Source organism: Oncorhynchus clarkii, chromosome 28 (genome assembly GCF_045791955.1).
Source record: "Oncorhynchus clarkii lewisi isolate Uvic-CL-2024 chromosome 28, UVic_Ocla_1.0, whole genome shotgun sequence".
NCBI lineage: Eukaryota > Metazoa > Chordata > Actinopteri > Salmoniformes > Salmonidae > Oncorhynchus > Oncorhynchus clarkii.
The window spans coordinates 22,430,840-22,451,622 of record NC_092174.1 but is presented as its reverse complement, the minus strand read 5'-3'; the positions used below and the strand labels follow the sequence as shown (position 1 = coordinate 22,451,622).

At 40.7% G+C, this 20,783-nt stretch overlaps 2 protein-coding genes across 6 annotated transcripts in view; one reads left to right on the top strand and one right to left on the bottom strand.

Moving 5' to 3' along the window:
- Positions 1 to 20,783, top strand: part of LOC139386650 (glutamate decarboxylase 1-like) — a 45,508-nt gene that overhangs the window by 19,713 nt on the left and 5,012 nt on the right. Inside the window, exons 1-15 of one of the 4 annotated variants that reach the window (XM_071132410.1) lie at positions 5,725 to 5,821; positions 6,401 to 6,547; positions 8,427 to 8,669; positions 8,841 to 8,931; positions 9,228 to 9,340; positions 9,570 to 9,685; positions 9,766 to 9,845; positions 9,943 to 9,997; positions 10,301 to 10,417; positions 12,257 to 12,321; positions 12,542 to 12,620; positions 12,745 to 12,894; positions 13,024 to 13,131; positions 13,228 to 13,317; positions 13,489 to 13,691. In XM_071132410.1, the coding sequence (XP_070988511.1) occupies positions 5,725 to 5,821; positions 6,401 to 6,547; positions 8,427 to 8,669; positions 8,841 to 8,931; positions 9,228 to 9,340; positions 9,570 to 9,685; positions 9,766 to 9,845; positions 9,943 to 9,997; positions 10,301 to 10,417; positions 12,257 to 12,321; positions 12,542 to 12,620; positions 12,745 to 12,894; positions 13,024 to 13,131; positions 13,228 to 13,317; positions 13,489 to 13,686 (1,749 nt within the window). In that variant the 3' untranslated portion in view covers positions 13,687 to 13,691. Of the gene's footprint in view, positions 1 to 5,724; positions 5,822 to 6,400; positions 6,548 to 8,426; positions 8,670 to 8,840; positions 8,932 to 9,227; positions 9,341 to 9,569; positions 9,686 to 9,765; positions 9,846 to 9,942; positions 9,998 to 10,300; positions 10,418 to 12,256; positions 12,322 to 12,541; positions 12,621 to 12,744; positions 12,895 to 13,023; positions 13,132 to 13,227; positions 13,318 to 13,488; positions 13,852 to 20,783 lie in introns of those variants that run through there. The other 3 variants (XM_071132409.1, XM_071132412.1, XM_071132411.1) reach the window with 3 other exon arrangements.
- LOC139386651 (E3 ubiquitin-protein ligase RNF152-like) lies at positions 3,321 to 4,721 on the bottom strand. 2 transcript variants are annotated; one of them, XM_071132414.1, is made up of 2 exons: positions 4,612 to 4,721; positions 3,321 to 4,382 (listed from the first exon to the last, which is right to left on the bottom strand). In XM_071132414.1, the coding sequence occupies exon 2, from the start codon at positions 4,284 to 4,286 to the stop codon at positions 3,588 to 3,590; it is 699 nt and encodes a 232-aa protein (XP_070988515.1). In that variant the 5' UTR covers positions 4,287 to 4,382; positions 4,612 to 4,721; the 3' UTR covers positions 3,321 to 3,587. The 2 variants fall into 2 exon arrangements, with proteins under 2 accessions (XP_070988515.1, XP_070988514.1); XM_071132413.1 differs by having other exon boundaries at positions 3,321 to 4,387; positions 4,612 to 4,661.

Genomic DNA, 20,783 nt, shown 5'->3' with positions numbered 1-20,783 from the left:
CTTTGTGGTTCTTTATCCATTAGATACTGTATATGTAATCCTTCATTACTAGCAGCAGCACATTGACTTCTGTTCATACTCTATAAATCTAAATCACTGTTTGGTTTCTAAGGTGGCACCAAAGATCAAAGCCAAGATGATGGAGCAGGGGATGGCCATGATTGGCTATCAGCCGCTCGGAGACAAAGTTAACTTCTTCCGATGTGTCTTCTCCAACCCAGCCACACAGACAGAGGATGTGGACTACCTCTTGGAGGAGATCGCTTCTCTTGGTCATGACATCTGCATCAGGACTGAAACCGATTTGTGAATCAGGTTTGAGACCACTTTATGAATCAGATTGTGGCTCAGATTAACTGTAAATCATGCATTTAGAGGGAAATGGGTAAAAACAATCAGAAAACTAAATATATCTCTAAATGTTTTGTTGTGTAATTACAGTCCTTATGTAAAAATATATACAAATATGATTTTTGTATTCCAGAGTATCAGGGAATTGTTAGAATGTAGCCAGTTCATTTCTACATTCATTTTATTTGTGTACAACTATATTGTAGCCTATACAGTGCATTTGGAAAGTATTCAGACCCTTTGACTTTTTTCACATTTTGTTACGTTACAGCCTTATTCTGAAACTGATTAAATAATTGTTTACCAGATCAATCTATACACAATATCCCATAATGACAAAGGAAAAACTGTTTGTTAGAAATGTTTGTAAATTTATAAGAATAAACGAACAGAAATACCTTCTTTACATAAGTATTCAGACCTTTCGCTATGAGACTCGAAACTGAGCTCAGGTGAATACTGTTTTCATTGATCATGCTTGAGATGTCTCTACAACTTTATTGGAGTCCACCTGTGGTAAATTCAATTGATTGGACATGATTTGGAAAGGCACACACCTGTGTGTATATACAGTGCCTTGCGAAAGTATTCGGCCCCCTTGAACTTTGCGACCTTTTGCCACATTTCAGGCTTCAAACATAAAGATATAAAACTGTATTTTTTTGTGAAGAATCAACAACAAGTGGGACACAATCATGAAGTGGAACGACATTTATTGGATATTTCAAACTTTTTTAACAAATCAAAAACTGAAAAATTGGGCGTGCAAAATTATTCAGCCCCTTTACTTTCAGTGCAGCAAACTCTCTATGGAAGAGTGGCAAGAAGAAAGCCATTTCTTAAAGATATCCATAAAAAGTGTTGTTTAAAGTTTGCCACAAGCCACCTGGAGACACACCAAACATGTGGAAGAAGGTGCTCTGGTCAGATGAAACCAAAATTGAACTTTTTGGCAACAATGCAAAACGTTATGTTTGGCGTAAAAGCAACACAGCTGAACACACCATCCCCACTGTCAAACATGGTGGTGGCAGCATTATGGTTTGGGCCTGCTTTTCTTCAGCAGGGACAGGGAAGATGGTTAAAATTGATGGGAAGATGGATGGAGCCAAATACAGAACCATTCTGGAAGAAAACCTGATGGAGTCTGCAAAAGACCTGAGACTGGGACGGAGATTTGTCTTCCAACAAGACAATGATCCAAAACATAAAGCAAAATCTACAATGGAATGGTTCAAAAATAAACATATCCAGGTGTTAGAATGGCCAAGTCAAAGTCCAGACCTGAATCCAATCGAGAATCTGTGGAAAGAACTGAAAACTGCTGTTCACAAATGCTCTCCATCCAACCTCACTGAGCTCGAGCTGTTTTGCAAGGAGGAATGGGAAAAAATGTCAGTCTCTCGATGTGCAAAACTGATAGAGACATACCCCAAGCGACTTACAGCTGTAATCGCAGCAAAAGGTGGCGCTACAAAGTATTAACTTAAGGGGGCTGAATAATTTTGCACGCCCAATTTTTCCGTTTTTGATTTGTTAAAAAAGTTTGAAATATCCAATAAATGTCGTTCCACTTCATGATTGTGTCCCACTTGTTGTTGATTCTTCACAAAAAAATACAGTTTTATATCTTTATGTTTGAAGCCTGAAATGTGGCAAAAGGTCGCAAAGTTCAAGGGGGCCGAATACTTTCGCAAGGCACTGTATAAGGTCCCAAAGTTGACAGTACATGTCAGCCAAAAACCAAGCCATGAGGTTGAAGGAATTGTCCGTAGAGCTCCGAAACAGGATTGTGTTGTAGCACAGCTCTGGGGAAGGGTACCAAAACATTTCTGCAGCATTGAAAGTCCCCAAGAACACAGTGGCCTCCATCATTCTTAAATGGAAGAAGTTTGGACCCTCAATACTTTTCCAAGAGCTGGCCGCCAGGCCAAACTGAGCAATCAGGGGAGAAGGGCCTTGGTCAAGAAGGTGACCAAGAACACAATGGTCACTCAAACATAGCTCCAGAGTTCCTCTGTGGAGAAGGGAGAACGTTCCAGAAACACAATCATCTCTGCAGCACTCCACCAATTAGGCCTTTATGGTAGAGTGGTCAGACGGAAGGAGATGAAAGGAGAAAAGTACAGAAAGATGCTTGAGGAAAACCTGCTCCAGAGCGCTCCGGACCTCAGACTGGGGTGAAGGTTCGCCTTCCAACAGGACAAGAACCCTAAGCACACAGCCAAGACAACGCAGGAGTGGCTTCGGGAAAAGTCTCTGAATGTCCTTGAGTCGCCCAGCCAGAGCCCGGACTTGAACCCACTCGAACATCTCTGGAGAGACCTAAAAACAGGTGTGTCAAGCTTGTAGCTTCATACCTAAGAAGACTTGAGGTTGTAATCCCTGCCAAAGGTGCTTCAACAAAGTACTGAGTAAAGGGTCTGAATACTTATGTAAATGTGATAGCTCAATTTTTATTTTTAATACATTTGCTAAAATGTCTACAACCTGTTTTTGCTTTGTCACTGTGGGGTATTGTGTGTAGATTGATGTGGAATCAAAACAATTGAATCCATTTTAGAATAAGGCTGTAATGTAACAAAATGTGGAAAAGGTCAAGGGGTCTGAATACTTTCTGAATGCACTGTATATCTTAATGTTTTATATATAATTTCTCAAGTTTGATATTTTCAAACATTTCAAAATATTAAAACATTTCAAAATATTAATGTTAAGTAGGCAACAGTTGACGCTGTAATTTAGTAATTGTATCAACTGAAGGGTTATTAAAGTGTTTAATCATATTGCCGTTATTGTGTGTTGCCTAAAATTCAGAGTAAAATTTCACTAAAAAGTCCATCACTACCATCTGTAGGTAAAAAGGAAGACTTGAACAAATCCAATCATGAGCTCTAAAATGGGTCAGTTTTTATGTTTCTCATATGAATGAACACAAGTAGGATTTTGTTTTTATTTTTTGAATGAATCACAATAGAGAAGCTGGAATGATGGTGATTGGTTATATTGTCTTAACTCTTTATTGCACAACAATATGAAAAATCCTTTGAAAAATTCAAATTCATCATTATATCTGTACACATTCCTAAAACAAAGTATAACAACCATTTCTTCCCTCAGTACGACAGCACTATCTCTGGTTAAGAAATAGCCTGAATACTGGCATTGTGACAATGTCCAGTCATTTTGGGGAGTGAGATAGAAAGATTCCAAACAGCTTATTAGTATCCAGTCTTTTAGGCACAGGATATCATGGTGAACCGTTTGTAAATGCATTTCATGTTGTACAGTACAATGTACACAAGTAAGAGTAGGACACAACCCAGAAGAACCACTAAGCCTGCCCTGGTCGTGAACGAGCTCTTACAACAACCTTTCTCCCTCTCCCCATGTTCCTCCCCCAACCCTGGGCTTCCCTCGTCAGACACAGGCACTGGAGACATCTCCTTTGTCTGCCCAGCCTGCAGGTGCCTACCTGAATGTTCACCAGGCACTGTGGCCCTCTCTTGGTGGTCTATAGACAGGTAGCAGGTGTTACTAAGCAGCTGTTTGAAGAAGACAGGTGTGTATTCTGGGGGGGATGGGACAGAGATGACGGCCATAATGTCCGGGTCATCTGGGAGCTGGGAGACGGAGACCCCAGGTGGCAGGGTGGTGACAGAGCGACACCAGGGGCAGCGCAGCTCACTCAGGCTCATCTTCATCTGGGTCAAGCACACAGAGCAGCAGGTGTGTTGGCAGTCCAAGAGCTTGGGCCTGTGCCACAAATTGTAGCAGTTCAGACAGATCTGACATTCTAACATGAGGTTTTGTTGTGAGACGGGTTCCATAATCATGAGTTTGGTCTGTTGTGTCAATGACAGGCACAAGATGTCAAACGACAAATAGTCTTGTTCCCTCAGTATGAGTATGCAGATTAGGGAACCATTGCACATCCAGAGAGAGACTCACAGATATTTCATGCTCTTGGTCTCGCCTCCCCTCTTCTTTACAGTTGTGTTGTACTTAGTTAAATCCATGACTGGATCCATCTACCCTATTAGATAGAAGACATTTGTCAAGGCAGTGTGTGATTCAGTAATGTTCATTAAATCACTCATACTGAAAAAGTCCAAAGACTACTTGGTCATGTCCTGCCCTGTGTGTGTTGTGTGTGCCTGTGTCCTTCAAGACCCTGTGTATGACTATAAGGATAAAGTACAATAAACCATTTTTGTCATTGAACAAAAAAAATAAAAGAAGCCTAGATAATGAGCAAACCTGTATCTGGTATGGACTGGCAAGGATGTTGACCTCTAGATCTTTATCGCTCAGCAGCCTAAGGAGAAGTTCCTGCAAGACGTTGCTGAAAATATCTTAAGACAATCTTATGGGCTTAGTCCAGGTTGAAGTTTTTAGTTCAAGAAGCAGTTGTGAGTTACAGAATGCATGTCAGCCCACAAAACGTTTTCAAGTTCTTGCAAGTACTGACATACCAACCAAACCAGTTCAGCAGGTTGTCTAAATAGGACACACGAGCACAGTCAAATTATCCCTCTATATAGCGGCAGTAGATACAGTTCTGTAACCTGCCTTCCACAGTTACTGCAGTAGCCTATCCTAAGTGCTGAAGTTTGCAAAAATAAAAGGTACTTTAATTAGAGCTGTCTAAGGCAAAGTCCTTGAAATGGTTATATATAGTTGATAATCACCTGAAAAGAAAAGTGGATGGAGCTGTAATTTGAAAGCAAAATATTACATGACGCCACACGTTACTACCATATAGCCTAAATCATGAAGTTAAAAAGTGAATGTCTACTTTAAAGGCTATGTAAACACTGAATGCCATGAAAGGTTGTTGCATTTAACTGCCAATAATGCTGTCTTCAAGGTCATTTCCTTAGTAGGTGATGTCAAAGGTCAGCGTGTGGGAGGAGTGGGAGCTCATTTTGTTTAACCTTTATTTTGACAGGGAGTCATGCATTCTCACAAAGCAATAATAACAATTTTGTTGTCCTATAAATCCAGTTGCCAGTTTTAATATAATATTTCAATGGTGTCCTCAGACCAAATGCAGGTAACATTCACAAGTCTTTTTTTGATCCTTCAGAGTACTGTATGCAGGTTGAGTAGCACACACAAACATATTTTGAGCCAAATAATTACACACAAAAGGACAAAAAAAGACAGAAGAGATCATAATGAATTGATGTGGTAGCTAGCTAGTGATTGTCAGAAACATTTTGGGGTGGCTCTCATTCTCAAAGGTTTTTGGAATGATTTAGGCTACCTGTTTCATTCAGGTTGAATAGCCTTGTGTCATAATGCGCCCACCACCACGCCTAGTTCCTCCAGGGGGTTATATATTCCACAAAACCATTCCAGGTGCATCTCATGGAGGGGCAGCAGTGGAACAGTGAGATACTGGACAAACTTCACTCCCAGAACTCAATCATATGTGGACACATTATGGATTACTTGCAGCTACCAGGTCAGTCAAATGAGCATATCAATTATTTAGATGTATCTCTATGGTATCTCTATGGGTTATGTCAAGATGGGGGGGGGGGGGCTAAAAATGTAAAATAACTGTCCTTTTTCTGGCTATACTCTTCATGTATTTTGAATGGCATGGCAAGTTTTCATGTATGATATCTGTAAGTATGACAACTTATTAATGGTAGCGTATCTATTTGAATAATATGTTAGATTCACATGGTATGCAAAAAAAAAACATATCCAACATAGACCACTCGAGTGGCGCAGCGGTCTAAGGCGTCACTACAGACTCTGGTTAGTTCCCAGGCTGTGTCACAACTGGCCGTGATTGGGAGTGTCATAGGACGGTGCACAATTGGCCCAGTTGGCCTAGTGTCGTTAGGGGAAGGTTTGTCCAGGGGTGTAGACTGTCATTGTAAATTTGTTCTTAACTGACTTGCCTAGTTAAATAAATAAATAAAAAATATATTGGATACAGGCCTAATGTCAAAATTAAAAGAATTCCACATGACAATATAGACATGTCAATATTGTATTGGATCATCTTGTACTCCGGGTTTAATTGTTCCAGAAAGCATAATTGAACATGCTAAACCAGGTGGGCAGGTTTTGGCAGAGAGTAAACATCACAGAAGCTCCTCTGACATCAACCCTCCACATACAGCAAGTGATAACACCTGCAGCATAACCAAGGACTTCAGTTGCATCTACAGCAAAGGTAAAAAAAAAAAAAAAACAGCCCAACATCATATGTGGGCATTTATGTATCTAATCCGTTTCGGTATGAAAAATGACTGACAAAATCCCAAATTCCCGCGAGATACTGCGTGGCTCCTAATCTGTGACCAGATGTTTTATTTGTGAGGCTCCGTTTCCGTGACTGCGCAGATCCTCGCAGTATCTCAGTGGAATGTGGGACTTCAATGATTTCTCATGCTGAAACCGGAATACGGTAGATAAATAAATCCACAAAGATGATATTCTAAATGTCACTAAGCAAAAAAACAAAACAGAAATAGCCACTACAATGTCAAAATATGATTTTGTTAAGAGTTCTGTACCATTTGCTTGTGTATCCATCGTCATTCACTACCTAACCTGCGTTATATAGTTTGCCAGCCTAGCAAACTCTGGTCTAGTCCAATGGAAAGCGATGTAACCAAAGATCTTTATAAAAACAAGATAGTCCACAGCCAGTCGTTTCAAACGTTAACAAACGAGTCATAGTGGGCAGAGCCAAGCACGAGCTAGCGCATATTTTCGTTAGGGAACGCCTACTCTGTCAAGTATCCGCTATAACTCAATTTGTCTACGCACTCTTTCTAAACAACGTTTTTTTTTACTTTGGCAAATAGTAAAGTCTACTGAACTTGGTCCACATTTTTCGTAACATATTCTATTTTTGGGAACAAAAAATTGTATTGAGATCAAATGTTTCATCGATGAGAAAGTTTGCAGAATGTAGACAAAAAAAATCATCTCATTCCATCTCCCACTGCTGGCAACTAACCTTCCTCTCACTACCATATTTGGTAGTAAGTGGAAACAAACATGCGGTGAACAATCTGTCTAATTGTTCTATCTGTAATGCAACCCTGCTGGCTAGCTAGATGACCAATGTTGACAGTGAGGTACGTCACTATGAGATTCAAGGCTCTATTTTGATGGTTAGGGAGAAATCAACCACTAGGTTGTTGAGATGTTGTTTGTTTTTTTGTTTTTTTAACAATTCTAATTAATGCAACAGTTTGACAATGGATGAAGATACTCCAAACGTGTAGACATTTTAAAATCAACCAAATATTGACTGAATTATATCACATAAACATTTTACTGACATATACATATATAATGACTGGAGTTCAGGGATTTTGATGGGAATTCAGGTATTCAATATATTGTAAAATCTCACTTTTTTTCTTAGGATGCACTCATATGTACATTTTCTAATGGTATCAGGTATTTTTTTAAATATTTTGTGTTAAAATAAAGAATATTATTTGTGCTACCTTTGCACGAATACACTGGGAGTATTTGCATATATGACTAAATTAACATAAAGGGGTGGAATTTACCACAGGTGGACTACAATCAAGTTGTAGAAACCTGAGCTCAATTTCGTGTCTCATAGCAAAGGGTCTAAATACTTTTATAAATAAGGTATTTTTTTATTTGTAATACATTTTCTAAAAAATGTAAAAACTGTTTTTGGTTTGTCATTATGGGATTGTGTGTGTAGATTGAAAGGGGGAAAATAATTAAATCAATTTTAGAATAAGGCTGTAACGTAACCAAATGTGAAAAAAGGTCAAGGGGTCTGAATACTTTCAGAATGCACTGTATATATATATATATATATATATATATATATGTATGTGTGTGTACATATACACTGAACAAAAATATAAACGCAACATGTAAAGTGTTGGTCCCATGTTTCATTAGCTGAAATAAAAAATCCCAGAAATGTTCTATATACCCAACTTGGCTGCAATTTAAATGAATCTCGTTTTCTGGTGCTTCTACAAACTATTGCAAGTTGGGTGCAATTGCTACCATTGAAAAAATGAGCCCTGAACGTGTCCCTTTATGTTTAGATCTACTCCCTGCTCTCAGTGGTGAGGACACAACCAAAAGTTTCTTCCAAGAGCTGGTGAACATTCTCCTCAGCTATGTCTGCAAGTCGTTCAGACGGAGCTCCAAAGTCCTGGACTTCCACCACCCTCACCAACTCAGAGAGGGCCTGGAGGGCTTCAGTCTGGAGCTCCCAGACCAGCCCGAGAACCTGGAACAACTCCTGGTCGACTGCAGGGACACCTTGAAGTATGGAGTCAAAACAGGTACCATAAGAGATGTTGACTGTTTTGCCGAAAATGTACAAAAAATGTACTATAGGTAAAAAAACATGTACTCCATGTACTAGTAAGTCATTGATTCTGTCGAGGCAATGGCTGACATTATTGACATTATAGATTAGTATAATGTTCCAGAATGTCCTCATCTGTCCACAGGTCACCCACGCTTCTTCAATCAGCTGTCATCAGGTCTGGATGTCATCGGTTTGGCCGGGGAATGGCTGACATCTACTGCCAACACAAACATGTAAGATTTACATTATCCTTAAGGTGTAAGGTCTAATTTCTCACTAAGTCCTCATATTGCAGAATGACATTTGCCTAAGAACATATCTGATATTTACCAGAGAACAGTATATATCAAGTTGTTCTGATCTTATAGACAGGGTGGATCTGATCCTGTATGAGCACTCCTATGCTGAGGCGTTTGACGCGTACGGCCCCAGATGACACTAGGGCCTACGGTGTGATCAGGTCTCTAGTAAATGTTATTCTGCAATATGAGATAAAGTGTAAAACAATGTGTTAAACCTTTTTTTCTAGGTTTACATATGAAGTGTCCCCAGTGTTCATTCTGATGGAGGAGATTCTACTGAAGAAGATGCAGGAGATTGTGGGTTGGTCAGAGGAAGAGGGGGATGGTGTTTTCTGTCCAGGTACAGTGTTAGCTACATTCCGACCTTGCTATCGATACAAACAATGTAGCCAATGACAAACATACACTGTGATACAATTATCCTTGTTACTTCCATTGAATTGGTTAATGTTGTCCTCTTAATTTTGGATATATTTTTTAGTTGTTATGAAGTTGAATTAAATTATAAGCTTAAGACAATCTCTTAATGAGATATCCATCTATAATACAATATGTATATATTTCCTTAGGTGGGACCATGTCCAATCTGTACAGTGTACTACTGGCCAGATACCACTTCTTCCCTGAAGTGAAGACCAAAGGGATGACTGCTCTGCCCAGGCTAATCCTCTTCACATCAGCACATGTATGTGTATTCACGTTAGGTCATGCTTATTCATATTATCTATAAACATGTACTGACAAATATTTTTTTCCCTATTCTAGAGTCATTATTCAGTCAAGAAATCTGCAGCAGTCCTTGGGATAGGAAGTGAAAATGTTGTGGTGGTGAAATGTAATGACCGGTAAGCAAGGAGGGGAGTGTGATTTGCATTTGTTGATCGTGAACATTGACAATATCATCAGAGCTAAATGAGTGATGTCCTTTTTTTACTATTCAAGGGGGAAAATGATCCCTGCAGAATTGGAGTCAAGTATCCTTACTGCCAAAGATCAGGTAATGGATGAATGAGTCTTCTCTTGCCAAACTGAGGGATACAGGGCTGTGAATTAAATACACGGAAGCATACCTGTATACAGTATGTCCAGCCAGTGAAGGATTTAGTCAAATTAGGATGAAACAGACACCCCAAACAGAATACGCTCAAATCAGAATTTCTTTTTGCCATTCAACAACATTGTCTGATGCATAAAATGAGCAACCAGAGCTCCAGTGTGTTGGCAGGGACTATTTCACAGGAACAGGTCAATACACTCATCATGATTCTTGTCATCTCTCTCTCTCTCTCTCTCTCTTCAGGGTTGTGTCCCATTCTACGTCAATGCCACAGCAGGCACCACTGTGTACGGAGCCTTTGATCCTCTCAATGCCATCGCAGACATCTGTGAGAGCCATGGACTCTGGCTGCATGTTGATGTATTTACCTTATAGCATCCATCATGGCTTACCGGACACACATTTAGCCTTATTTCTGATGTATTTACCTTATAGCATCCATCATGGCTTACCGGACACACATTTAGCCTTATTTCTGATGTATTTACCTTATAGCATCCATCATGGCTTACCGGACACACATTTAGCCTTATTTCTGATGTATTTACCTTATAGCATCCATCATGACTTACCGGACACACATTTAGCCTTATTTCTGATGTATTTACCTTATAGCATCCATCATGGCTTACCGGACACACATTTAGCCTTATTTCTGATGTATTTACCTTATAGCATCCATCATGGCTTACCGGACACACATTTAGCCTTATTTCTGATGTATTTACCTTATAGCATCCATCATGGCTTACCGGACACACATTTAGCCTTATTTCTGATGTATTTACCTTATAGCATCCATCATGGCTTACCGGACACACATTTAGCCTTATTTCTGATGTATTTACCTTATAGCATCCATCATGGCTTACCGGACACACATTTAGCCTTATTTCTGATGTATTTTAATTGTGCATGCTTTAGTCCAGTACTAAGCATAATTTGTGTCTGGGAAACCGTCCCCATAAGAATGTGTTATATGTAAGCAGGGATGGGGAGTAACAGATTACATGTAATCGCAAATTCAAATTTGTTCCACCTGAGCGAGTCTGACAATAAATCAGAGACCACTATGACGACACAATAAATGTGTTTGATGGAACGCGGAAAAAGAGAAGGAACAGGCTTTTGTGGGCTACAGTCCAAGCTATGTCTTCCAATGGTTCGACTGCTGTCGGCATCCAAATATTATCCAATTTGAATAAACGCTTGGAGGTAAGGATGACAGTAGTGGTGTAGTCTACGGCGAGACGGATATCACTTATTATTGATACCTACATACAGTACCGCATTGATGTGAATCACACTGCTGCTCTCTCATTTAGCTATTTGCGCCTTACGGATTGTGGGTTTTGTGGATGGCTGTTGACAAATCTAAATGTGTGTTTGAACCCAATAATGGTTGAATTCAAGAAGTTTAAGCTGCCTATCAATCAGTTTTTGAAACTAATGGACAGCCAGTGAAAAATGCGGTCTTGCAACAGCTGCATAGTGTGGACCCCAGCCTATGGAATATATGTGGGGCTTTTAAAAAAAAATCTAATTCATGCGTTTAAAAAAATAACAAATCCATAGACCTAATGGAGACATGCTCAATCTCGCACACTTTTGATAGACAAAGGGGCAATCTGTAGTTGCTACATCCATTTCTGGATTTATAAATGATATATGTATATGTATATATGTATGTAAATATATAATTTAATCCTATTATTATATGTAGTAGAAAGCGATGGGTTAGAAGAAGCCTACATAACCAACCCATAAAGTAAAATTTAACATCAATATATGGCCAGCTATGTAAACGTTAACATTGCTTTATCCTGCAATAGATGTCAATCAATTGGTAACATACATGTTTGTCTTCTTCTAATATCACTTAAGGGGAAAGTAATCTAAAAGTAACTGAATGTAATCACATTACGTTACTGAGTTTGGGTAATCCAAAAGTTACGTTACTGATTACAATTTTGGACAGGTGACTAGTAACTAACGGATTACATTTAGAAAGTAACCTACTGAACTAGAAGCACAAGCATTTCGCTACACTCGCATTAACATCTGCTAACCATGTGTATGTGACAAATAAAATACAAATATTTTTTTTTTAAATTTACTGTGCAACCCTGTATGTAAAATATTAAATATATAAAGATAAGATTGTATTTAGAGTAAAATTATCTTTATTTCTTTTAACAGGCAGCCTGGGGCGGAGGACTGTTGATGTCCAACCTGCACCGTGTGAAACTACAAGGGATTGAACGGTAGGTACTGTAACCAGAGAGAACAGAGACTTAAGGACACCCAACATTTACAGCTCTCCGAAAAGATAATAGATTTCTGAATTTCACTCTACCATACAGCCAGGATCAATTACATTTTGGGGATACTGTTTCCATTCACAATTTAAATGGAATTGACCCTCGACAGTTCTGCCTTGATTGGATCTTACATGCAGGTCTATTTGAATTATGTTTATTACAGAGCCTGGTCTGTGACTTGGAACCCTCATAAAATGATGGGTGCTCCGCTGCAATGCTCAGCCATACTTGTGAAGAAAAGGGTGTGTAGTCTAACGCTATGAATATTAAAAAATCAAGACGACCAAAACATTCCACCCTGAATTACAATTTGCACGCATTCAGAAATACACATACATAATGTAGTCAGTGGTTTCTCACTCACAGGGCCTCTTGAAAGACTGCAATCAGATGTGTGCTGAATACCTTTTCCAAACTGACAAGCATTACGACACCTCTTATGACACCGGAGACAAGACCATTCAGTGTGGCAGGCATGTTGATGTCTTCAAGCTCTGGCTCATGTGGAAGGCCAAGGTATGTAACATACTCACATGGATTTTATATATTTATTTATCAACTGGTAAATAAAACTAACTTCATTCCCACCTTGATACATTTATAGTGCTTTATATATATATATACTTTATATATTTCTCTTCTTAGGGTTCAGAAGGCTTCGAATCACAGGTCAATAAATGTTTGGAAAATGCTGAGCACTTGTTTGACAAACTCAAACAAAGACCAGACTTTGAACTGGTCTTCAAAAGCAAAGTAAGTCTGTTTTTTAAAGTCCCTTGTAGATATTGAATAATTCCTCAGTGAGATGAATCGTTGTAAGCCTTTTATCTGTGATACATCCCCATGCAGCCTGAACACAGCAACGTCTGCTTCTGGTACATCCCACCAAGTCTGAGGAACATGTCCCCAGGTCCTGAGAGGAACAGGAGACTCCATGGGGTAATGCTACACCTTGGATCTCTAATGTTAGTGATATATTAGATGCGTCTTAATTCAACCTTTGTGGTTCTTTATCCATTAGATACTGTATATGTAATCCTTCATTACTAGCAGCAGCACATTGACTTCTGTTCATACTCGATAAAGCTAAATAACAGTTTGATTTCTAAGGTGGCACCAAAGATCAAAGCCAAGATGATGGAGCAGGGGATGGCCATGATTGGCTATCAGCCGCTCGGAGACAAAGTGAACTTCTTCCGATGTGTCTTCTCCAACCCAGCCACACAGACAGAGGATGTGGACTACCTCTTGGAGGAGATCGCTTCTCTTGGTCATGACATCTGCATCAGGACTGAAACCGATTTATGAATCAGGTTGGGTGAATCAGGATTTAGACCACTTTATGAATCAGATTGTGGCTCAGATCAACTTTAAAACATGCATTTAGAATTATTCTCAAATGTTTTATTGAGTAAATATTCATTTTTAAAAATATTCAAATATTTGTATTTCAGATTATCAGGTAGTTAATTTCTACATACATTTTGTGTACAACAATATTGTATCTAACAGGACAATGAACATGGTTTACTTTTTTAAATATAATTTCTCAAGTTTGACATTTTAAAATATCAATGTTAAGTAGGCAACAATTGATGCTGTAATTGTATTAACCCATGGGTTGTTAGTGTTTATCATCGTGTGTGGTCTAAAATGTCCAACATCATCTGTAGGTGAAGACAGATTTGAACAAATATAATCACAAATCTCTAAAATGGGTCAGTTATGTTTTTCATGTCAATTAACATAAATACAATTTATTTTTTGCTTTTGTACTGCATGTTTTACAGTACAATGTACATAAGAGTAGGACAAAACCCAGAAGAACCACTAAGCCTGCCCTGGTCGTGAACGAGCTCTTACAACCTTCCTCCCTCTCCCCATGTTCCTCCCCCAACCCTGGGCTTCCCCTCGTCAGACACAGGCACTGGAGACATCTCCTTTGTCTGCCCAGCCTGCAGGTGCCTACCTGAATGTTCACCAGACACTGTAGCCCTCTCTTGGTGGTCTATATACAGGTAGCAGGTGTTACTAAGCAGCCGTTTGAAGAAGACAGGTGTGTATTCTGGGGGAGATGGGACAGAGATGACGGCCATAATGTCGGGGTCATCTGGGAGCTGGGAGACCCCAGGTGGCAGGGTGGTGACAGAGCGACACCAGGGGCAGCGCAGCTCACTCAGGCTCATCTTCATCTGGGTCAAGCACACAGAGCAGCAGGTGTGTTGGCAGTCCAAGAGCTTGGAACTGTACTGCAAATTGTAGCAGTTCAGACAGATCTGACATGAGGTTTCGTTGTGAGACAGGTTCCATAATCAAATTTATTTATATAGCCCTTCGTACATCAGCTGATATCTCAAAGTGCTGTACAGAAACCCAGCCTAAAACCCCAAACAGCAAGCAATGCAGGTGTAGAAGCACGGTGGCTAGGAAAAACTCCCTAGAAAGGCCAAAACCTAGGAAGAAACCTAGAGAGGAACCAGGCTATGTGGGGTGGCCAGTCCTCTTTTGGCTGTGCCGGGTGGAGATTATAACAGAACATGGCCAAGATGTTAAAATGTTCATAAATGACCAGCATGGTCGAATAATAATAATGCAGAACAGTTGAAACTGGAGCAGCAGCACAGTCAGGTGGACTGGGGACAGCAAGGAGTCATCATGTCAGGTATTCCTGGGGCATGGTCCTAGGGCTCAGGTCCTCCGAGAGAGAGAAAGAAAGAGAGGAGAGAATTAGAGAACGCACACTTAGATTCACACAGGACACCGAATAGGACAGGAGAAGTACTCCAGATATAACAAACTGACCCTAGCCCCCCGACACATAAACTACTGCAGCATAAATACTGGAGGCTGAGACAGGAGGGGTCAGGAGACACTGTGGCCCCATCCGAGGACACCCCCGGACAGGGCCAAACAGGAAGGATATAACCCCACCCACTTTGCCAAAGCACAGCCCCCACACCACTAGAAGGATATCTTCAACCACCAACTTACCATCCTAAGACAAGGCTGAGTATAGCCCACAAAGACCTCCGCCACGGCACAACCCAAGGGGGGTTGTAGAGACTTAAAGGTTGAGACCGAGTTTGCGTCTCTGACATGGGTAGGCAGACCGTTCCATAAAAATGGAGCTCTATAGGAGAAAGCCCTGCCTCCAGCTGTTTGCTTAGAAATTCTAGGGACAATTAGGAGGCCTGCGTCTTGTGACCGTAGCGTACGTGTAGGTATGTACGGCAGGACCAAATCAGAGAGATAGGTAGGAGCAAGCCCATGTAATGCTTTGTAGGTTAGCAGTAAAACCTTGAAATCAGCCCTTGCTTTGACAGGAAGCCAGTGTAGAGAGGCTAGCACTGGAGTAATATGATCAATTTTTTTGGTTCTAGTCAGGATTCTAGCAGCCGTATTTAGCACTAACTGAAGTATATTTAGTGCTTTATCCGAGTAGCCGGAAAGTAGTGCATTGCAGTAGTCTAACCTAGAAGTGACAAAAGCATGGATTAATTTTTCTGCATCATTTTTGGACAGAAAGTTTCTGATTTTTGCAATGTTACGTAGATGGAAAAAAGCTGTCCTTGAAATGGTCTTGATATGTTCTTCAAAAGAGAGATCAGGGTCCAGAGTAACGCCGAGGTCCTTCACAGTTTTATTTGAGACGACTGTACAACCATTAAGATTAATTGTCAGATTCAACAGAAGATCTCTTTGTTTCTTGGGACCTAGAACAAGCATCTCTGTTTTGTCCGAGTTTAAAAGTAGAAAGTTTGCAGCCATCCACTTCCTTATGTCTGAAACACATTCTTCTAGCAAGGGCAATTTTGGGGCTTCACCATGTTTCATTGAAATGTACAGCTGTGTGTCATCCGCATAGCAGTGAAAGTTAACATTATGTTTTCGAATAACATCCCCAAGAGGTAAAATATATAGTGAAAACAATAGTGGTCCTAAAACGGAACCTTGAGGAACACCGAAATTTACAGTTGATTTGTCAGAGGACAAACCATTCACAGAGACAAACTGATATCTTTCCGACAGATAAGATCTAAACCAGGCCAGAACTTGTCCGTGTAGACCAATTTGGGTTTCCAATCTCTCCAAAAGAATGTGGTGATCGATGGTATCAAAAGCAGCACTAAGGTCTAGGAGCACGAGGACAGATGCAGAGCCTCGGTCCGATGCCATTAAAATGTAATTTACCACCTTCACAAGTGCCGTCTCAGTGCTATGATGGGGTCTAAAACCAGACTGAAGCATTTCGTATACATTGTTTGTCTTCAGGAAGGCAGTGAGTTGTTGCGCAACAGCCTTTTCTAAAATTTTTGAGAGGAATGGAAGATTCGATATAGGCCGATAGTTTTTTATATTTTCTGGGTCAAGGTTTGGCTTTTTCAAGAGAGGCTTTATTACTGCCACTTTTAGTGAGTTTGGTACACATCCGGTGGATAGAGAGCCGTTTATTATGTTCAACATAGGAGGGCCAAGCACAGGAAGCAGCTCTTTCAGTAGTTTAGTTGGAATAGGGTCCAGTATGCAGCTTGAAGGTTTAGAGGCCATGATTATTTTCATCATTGTGTCAAGAGATATAGTACTAAAACACTTGAGCGTCTCTCTAAATCCTAGGTCCTGGCAGAGTTGTGCAGACTCAGGACAACTGAGCTTTGAAGGAATACGCAGATTTAAGGAGGAGTCCGTAATTTGCTTTCTAATAATCATAATCTTTTCCTCAAAGAAGTTCATGAATTTATCACTGCTAAAGTTAAAGTCATCCTCTTGGGGAATGCTGCTTTTTAGTTAGCTTTGCGACAGTATCAAAAAGGAATTTTGGATTGTTCTTATTTTCCTCAATTAAGTTAGAAAAATAGGATGATCGAGCAGCAGTAAGGGCTCTTCGGTACTGCACAGTACTGTCTTTTCAAGCTAGTCGGAAGACTTCCAGTTTGGTGTGGCACCATTTCCGTTCCAATTTTCTGGAAGCTTGCTTCAGAGCTCGGGTATTTTCTGTGTACCAGGGAGCTAGTTTCTTATGAGAAATGTTTTTAGTTTTTATGGGTGCAACTGCATCTAGGGTATTGCGCAAGGTTAAATTGAGTTCTGTCCTCTGGCGTCCTTGGGTAGACAGAGGGAATCTGGAAGGACATCAAGGAATCTTTGTGTTGTCTGTGAATTTATAGCACGACTTTTGATGATCCTTGGTTGGGGTCTGAGCAGATTATTTGTTGCAATTGCAAACGTAATAAAATGGTGGTCCGATAGTCCAGGATTATGAGGAAAAACATTAAGATCCACAACATTTAATAATAATAATCATGAGTTTTGTTTGTTGTGTCAATGTCAGGCACAAGATGTCAAACCACAAACAGTCTTGTTCCCTCAGTGTGTGTGTGTGTGTGTGTATATTTATATGCAGATTCGGGATTATTGCACATCCAGAGGGAGACAGACATTTCATGCTCTTGGTCTCACCTCTTCTTTAGTTGTGTTGACACAGTACTTAGTTAAATCCATGTCTGGCTCCATCTACCCTATTAGAGAGAAGACATTTGCCAAGTCAGTGTGTGATTCAGTAATCCTCATTAAATCACTTATACTGAAAAAGGAAAAAGACTTGGTCAAATCCTGCCCACTGAGCTCTGTTCGAAACACTTGTGTCAGAAACACCAGTGTTTCTGTCTCCGGTAAGACAAGGGGTGGCGATGTGTGCGTCTGTAAATAACAGCTAGTGCACAAAATCTAATAGGTTTTGCTCTGAGGTAGAGTATATCATAAGCTGTAGACCACACTATTTCACAGGAGAGTTTTAATCTATATTTTTCGTAGCTGTCTATTTAACACCACAAACCGATGATGGCACTAAGACGGCACTCAACGAGCTTTATAAGGACATAAGCAAACAAATGCACATCCAGATGCGGCGCTCCTAGTGGCCGGGGACTTTAATGCAGGGAAACTTAAATCAGTTTTACCTAATTTCTACCAGCATGTTAAATGTGCAACCAGAGGTTTTAAAATTAAGACTCCAGACCACCTTCACTCCACAGACAGACATGTACTAAGCTCTCCCTTATCCTCCATTTGGCAAATCTGGCCATAACTCTATCCTCCTGATTCTTGCTTACAAGAAAAAACTAAAGCAGGACGTACCAGTGACTCGCTCAAAAAGGAAGTGGTCAGATGACGCAGATGCTAAACTATTGAACTGTTTTGCTAGCACAGACTGGAATACGTTCCGGGATTATTCCGATGGCATTGAAGAGTACATCACATCAGTCACTGGCTCCATCAATAAGTGCATCGATGACGTCGCCCCCACAGTGACCGTATGTTCATACGCCAACCAGAAAGCCATAGATTACAGGCAACATCCACACCGAGCTAAAGGGTAGAGCTGCCGCTTTCAAGGAGCGGGACTCTAACCCGGACACATAAGAAATCCTGCTATGCCCTCCGACGAACCATCAAACAGGCAAAGCGCCAATACAGGACTAAGATCGAATCGTACTACACCAACTCCGACTCTCGTTAGTTTGCAAGCCCTGCCACATATTACGGACTACAAAGAGAAGCACAGCCACGAGTTGCCCAGTGACACGAGCCTACCAGATGAGCTAAATAACTTATGCTCGCTTTGAGGCAAGCAACACATGAGCATGCATGCATGCATGCATGCATGCATGCATGCATGCATGCATGAGTGCATCAGCTGTTCCGGACGACTGTGATCACGCTCTGCAAGCTACACTGCCCTTTCCCACCTGGACAAAAGGAACACCTACGTGAGAATACTATTCATTGACTACAGCTCAGCATTCAACACCATAGTGCCCTCAAAGCTCATAAGTAAGCTAAGGACCCTGGAACTAAACACCTCCTCTGCAACTGGATCCTGGACTTCCTGACGGGCCGCCCCCAGGTGGTAAGGGTAGGTAATAACACAGCCGCCACGCTGATCCTCAACACGGGGGCCCCTCAGGGGTGCATGCTCAGTCACCTCCTGTACTCCCTGTTCACCCATGACTGCATGGCCAAGCACGACTCCAACACCATCATTAAGTTTGCCGACGACAAGTGGTAGGCCTGATCACCAACGAGACAGCCAATAGGAAGGTCGTCAGAGACCTTGCAGTGTGGTGCCAGAATAACCTCTCCCTCAACGTGATCAAGACAAAGGAGATGATTGTGGACTACCTAAAAAGGAGGACCGAGCATACCCCCATTCTCATCGACGGGGCTGTAGTAGAGCAGGTTGAGAACTTCAAGTTCCTTGGTGTCCACGTCACCAACAATCTATCATGGTCCAAACACACCAAGACAGTTATGAAGAGGGCACAACAACGCCTATTCCCCCTCAGGAGATTGAAAATATTTGTCACGGGTCATCAGATCTTCAAAAAGTTCTACAGCTGCACCATCCTGACTGGTTGCATCACCGCCTGGTAAGGCAACTGCTCTGCATCTGACCATAATGCGCTACAAAGGGTAGTGTGTACGGCCCAGTACATCACTGGAGCCAAGCTTCCTGCCATCCAGGCTTCCTGCCATCCAGGACCAGGCGGTGTCAGAGGAAGGCCCCAAAAAATTGCCAAAGACTTCAGCCACACTAGTCATAGACTGTTCTCTCTGCTACCGCACGGAAAGTGATACTGGAGCGCCAAGACTAGGTCCAAAAGGCTTAACAGCTTCTACCCCCAAGTCATAAGACTCCTGTATAGCTAATCAAGTTGATTAGGCCATCTCACAGCCTTATCAGAAAGCGTATTGGGTATTTTTTTAGATTAGACTGAATTCATCCTTCATTTGGGACTACTAGACACTGATTCTGCTGTGCCTTTCGCAATTGACAGTGAATACATTTCTTTAGAATTGTTGTGTGCGTCTATAGAATTCAGCTGTCATCATTAGCAAACTACCACACGTATTTTTTTTATTATTTTTTAAAAATATAACCTTTATTTAACTAGGCAAGTCAGTTAAGAATACATTCTTATTTTCAATGATGACCTCCCCCGGACGACGCTGGGACAATTGTGCGCCGCCCTATGGGACTCCCAATCACGGCCGGATGTGATCAAGCATACTTATAAAAGCCCATTTCCATCCACATTCTCATTTCAAATGCCTCCATTACACCAAAAGACCAAAATACAAGGAATTATTTAAAAAAAGTTTTTAATTTTGTTGTAGGTAGGCCTATAAATAGAGTTAAAATATATTTCATTTGTCCTCAGTCTGGTCAGTCAGTACCTTGTGTTTTTTTCCCCATTTGCTCCTGTAGAGAAAAATATAATTAATTCAAAATGCTTAACAATTTTCATGACCATTTTAATATCTTCTATATAGGATCTGCTTGTCTTTTCAAAAAGTACATCAGAAGTCCAGAATAAGGCTTCATCTTTGAATATTCATGAAGATCA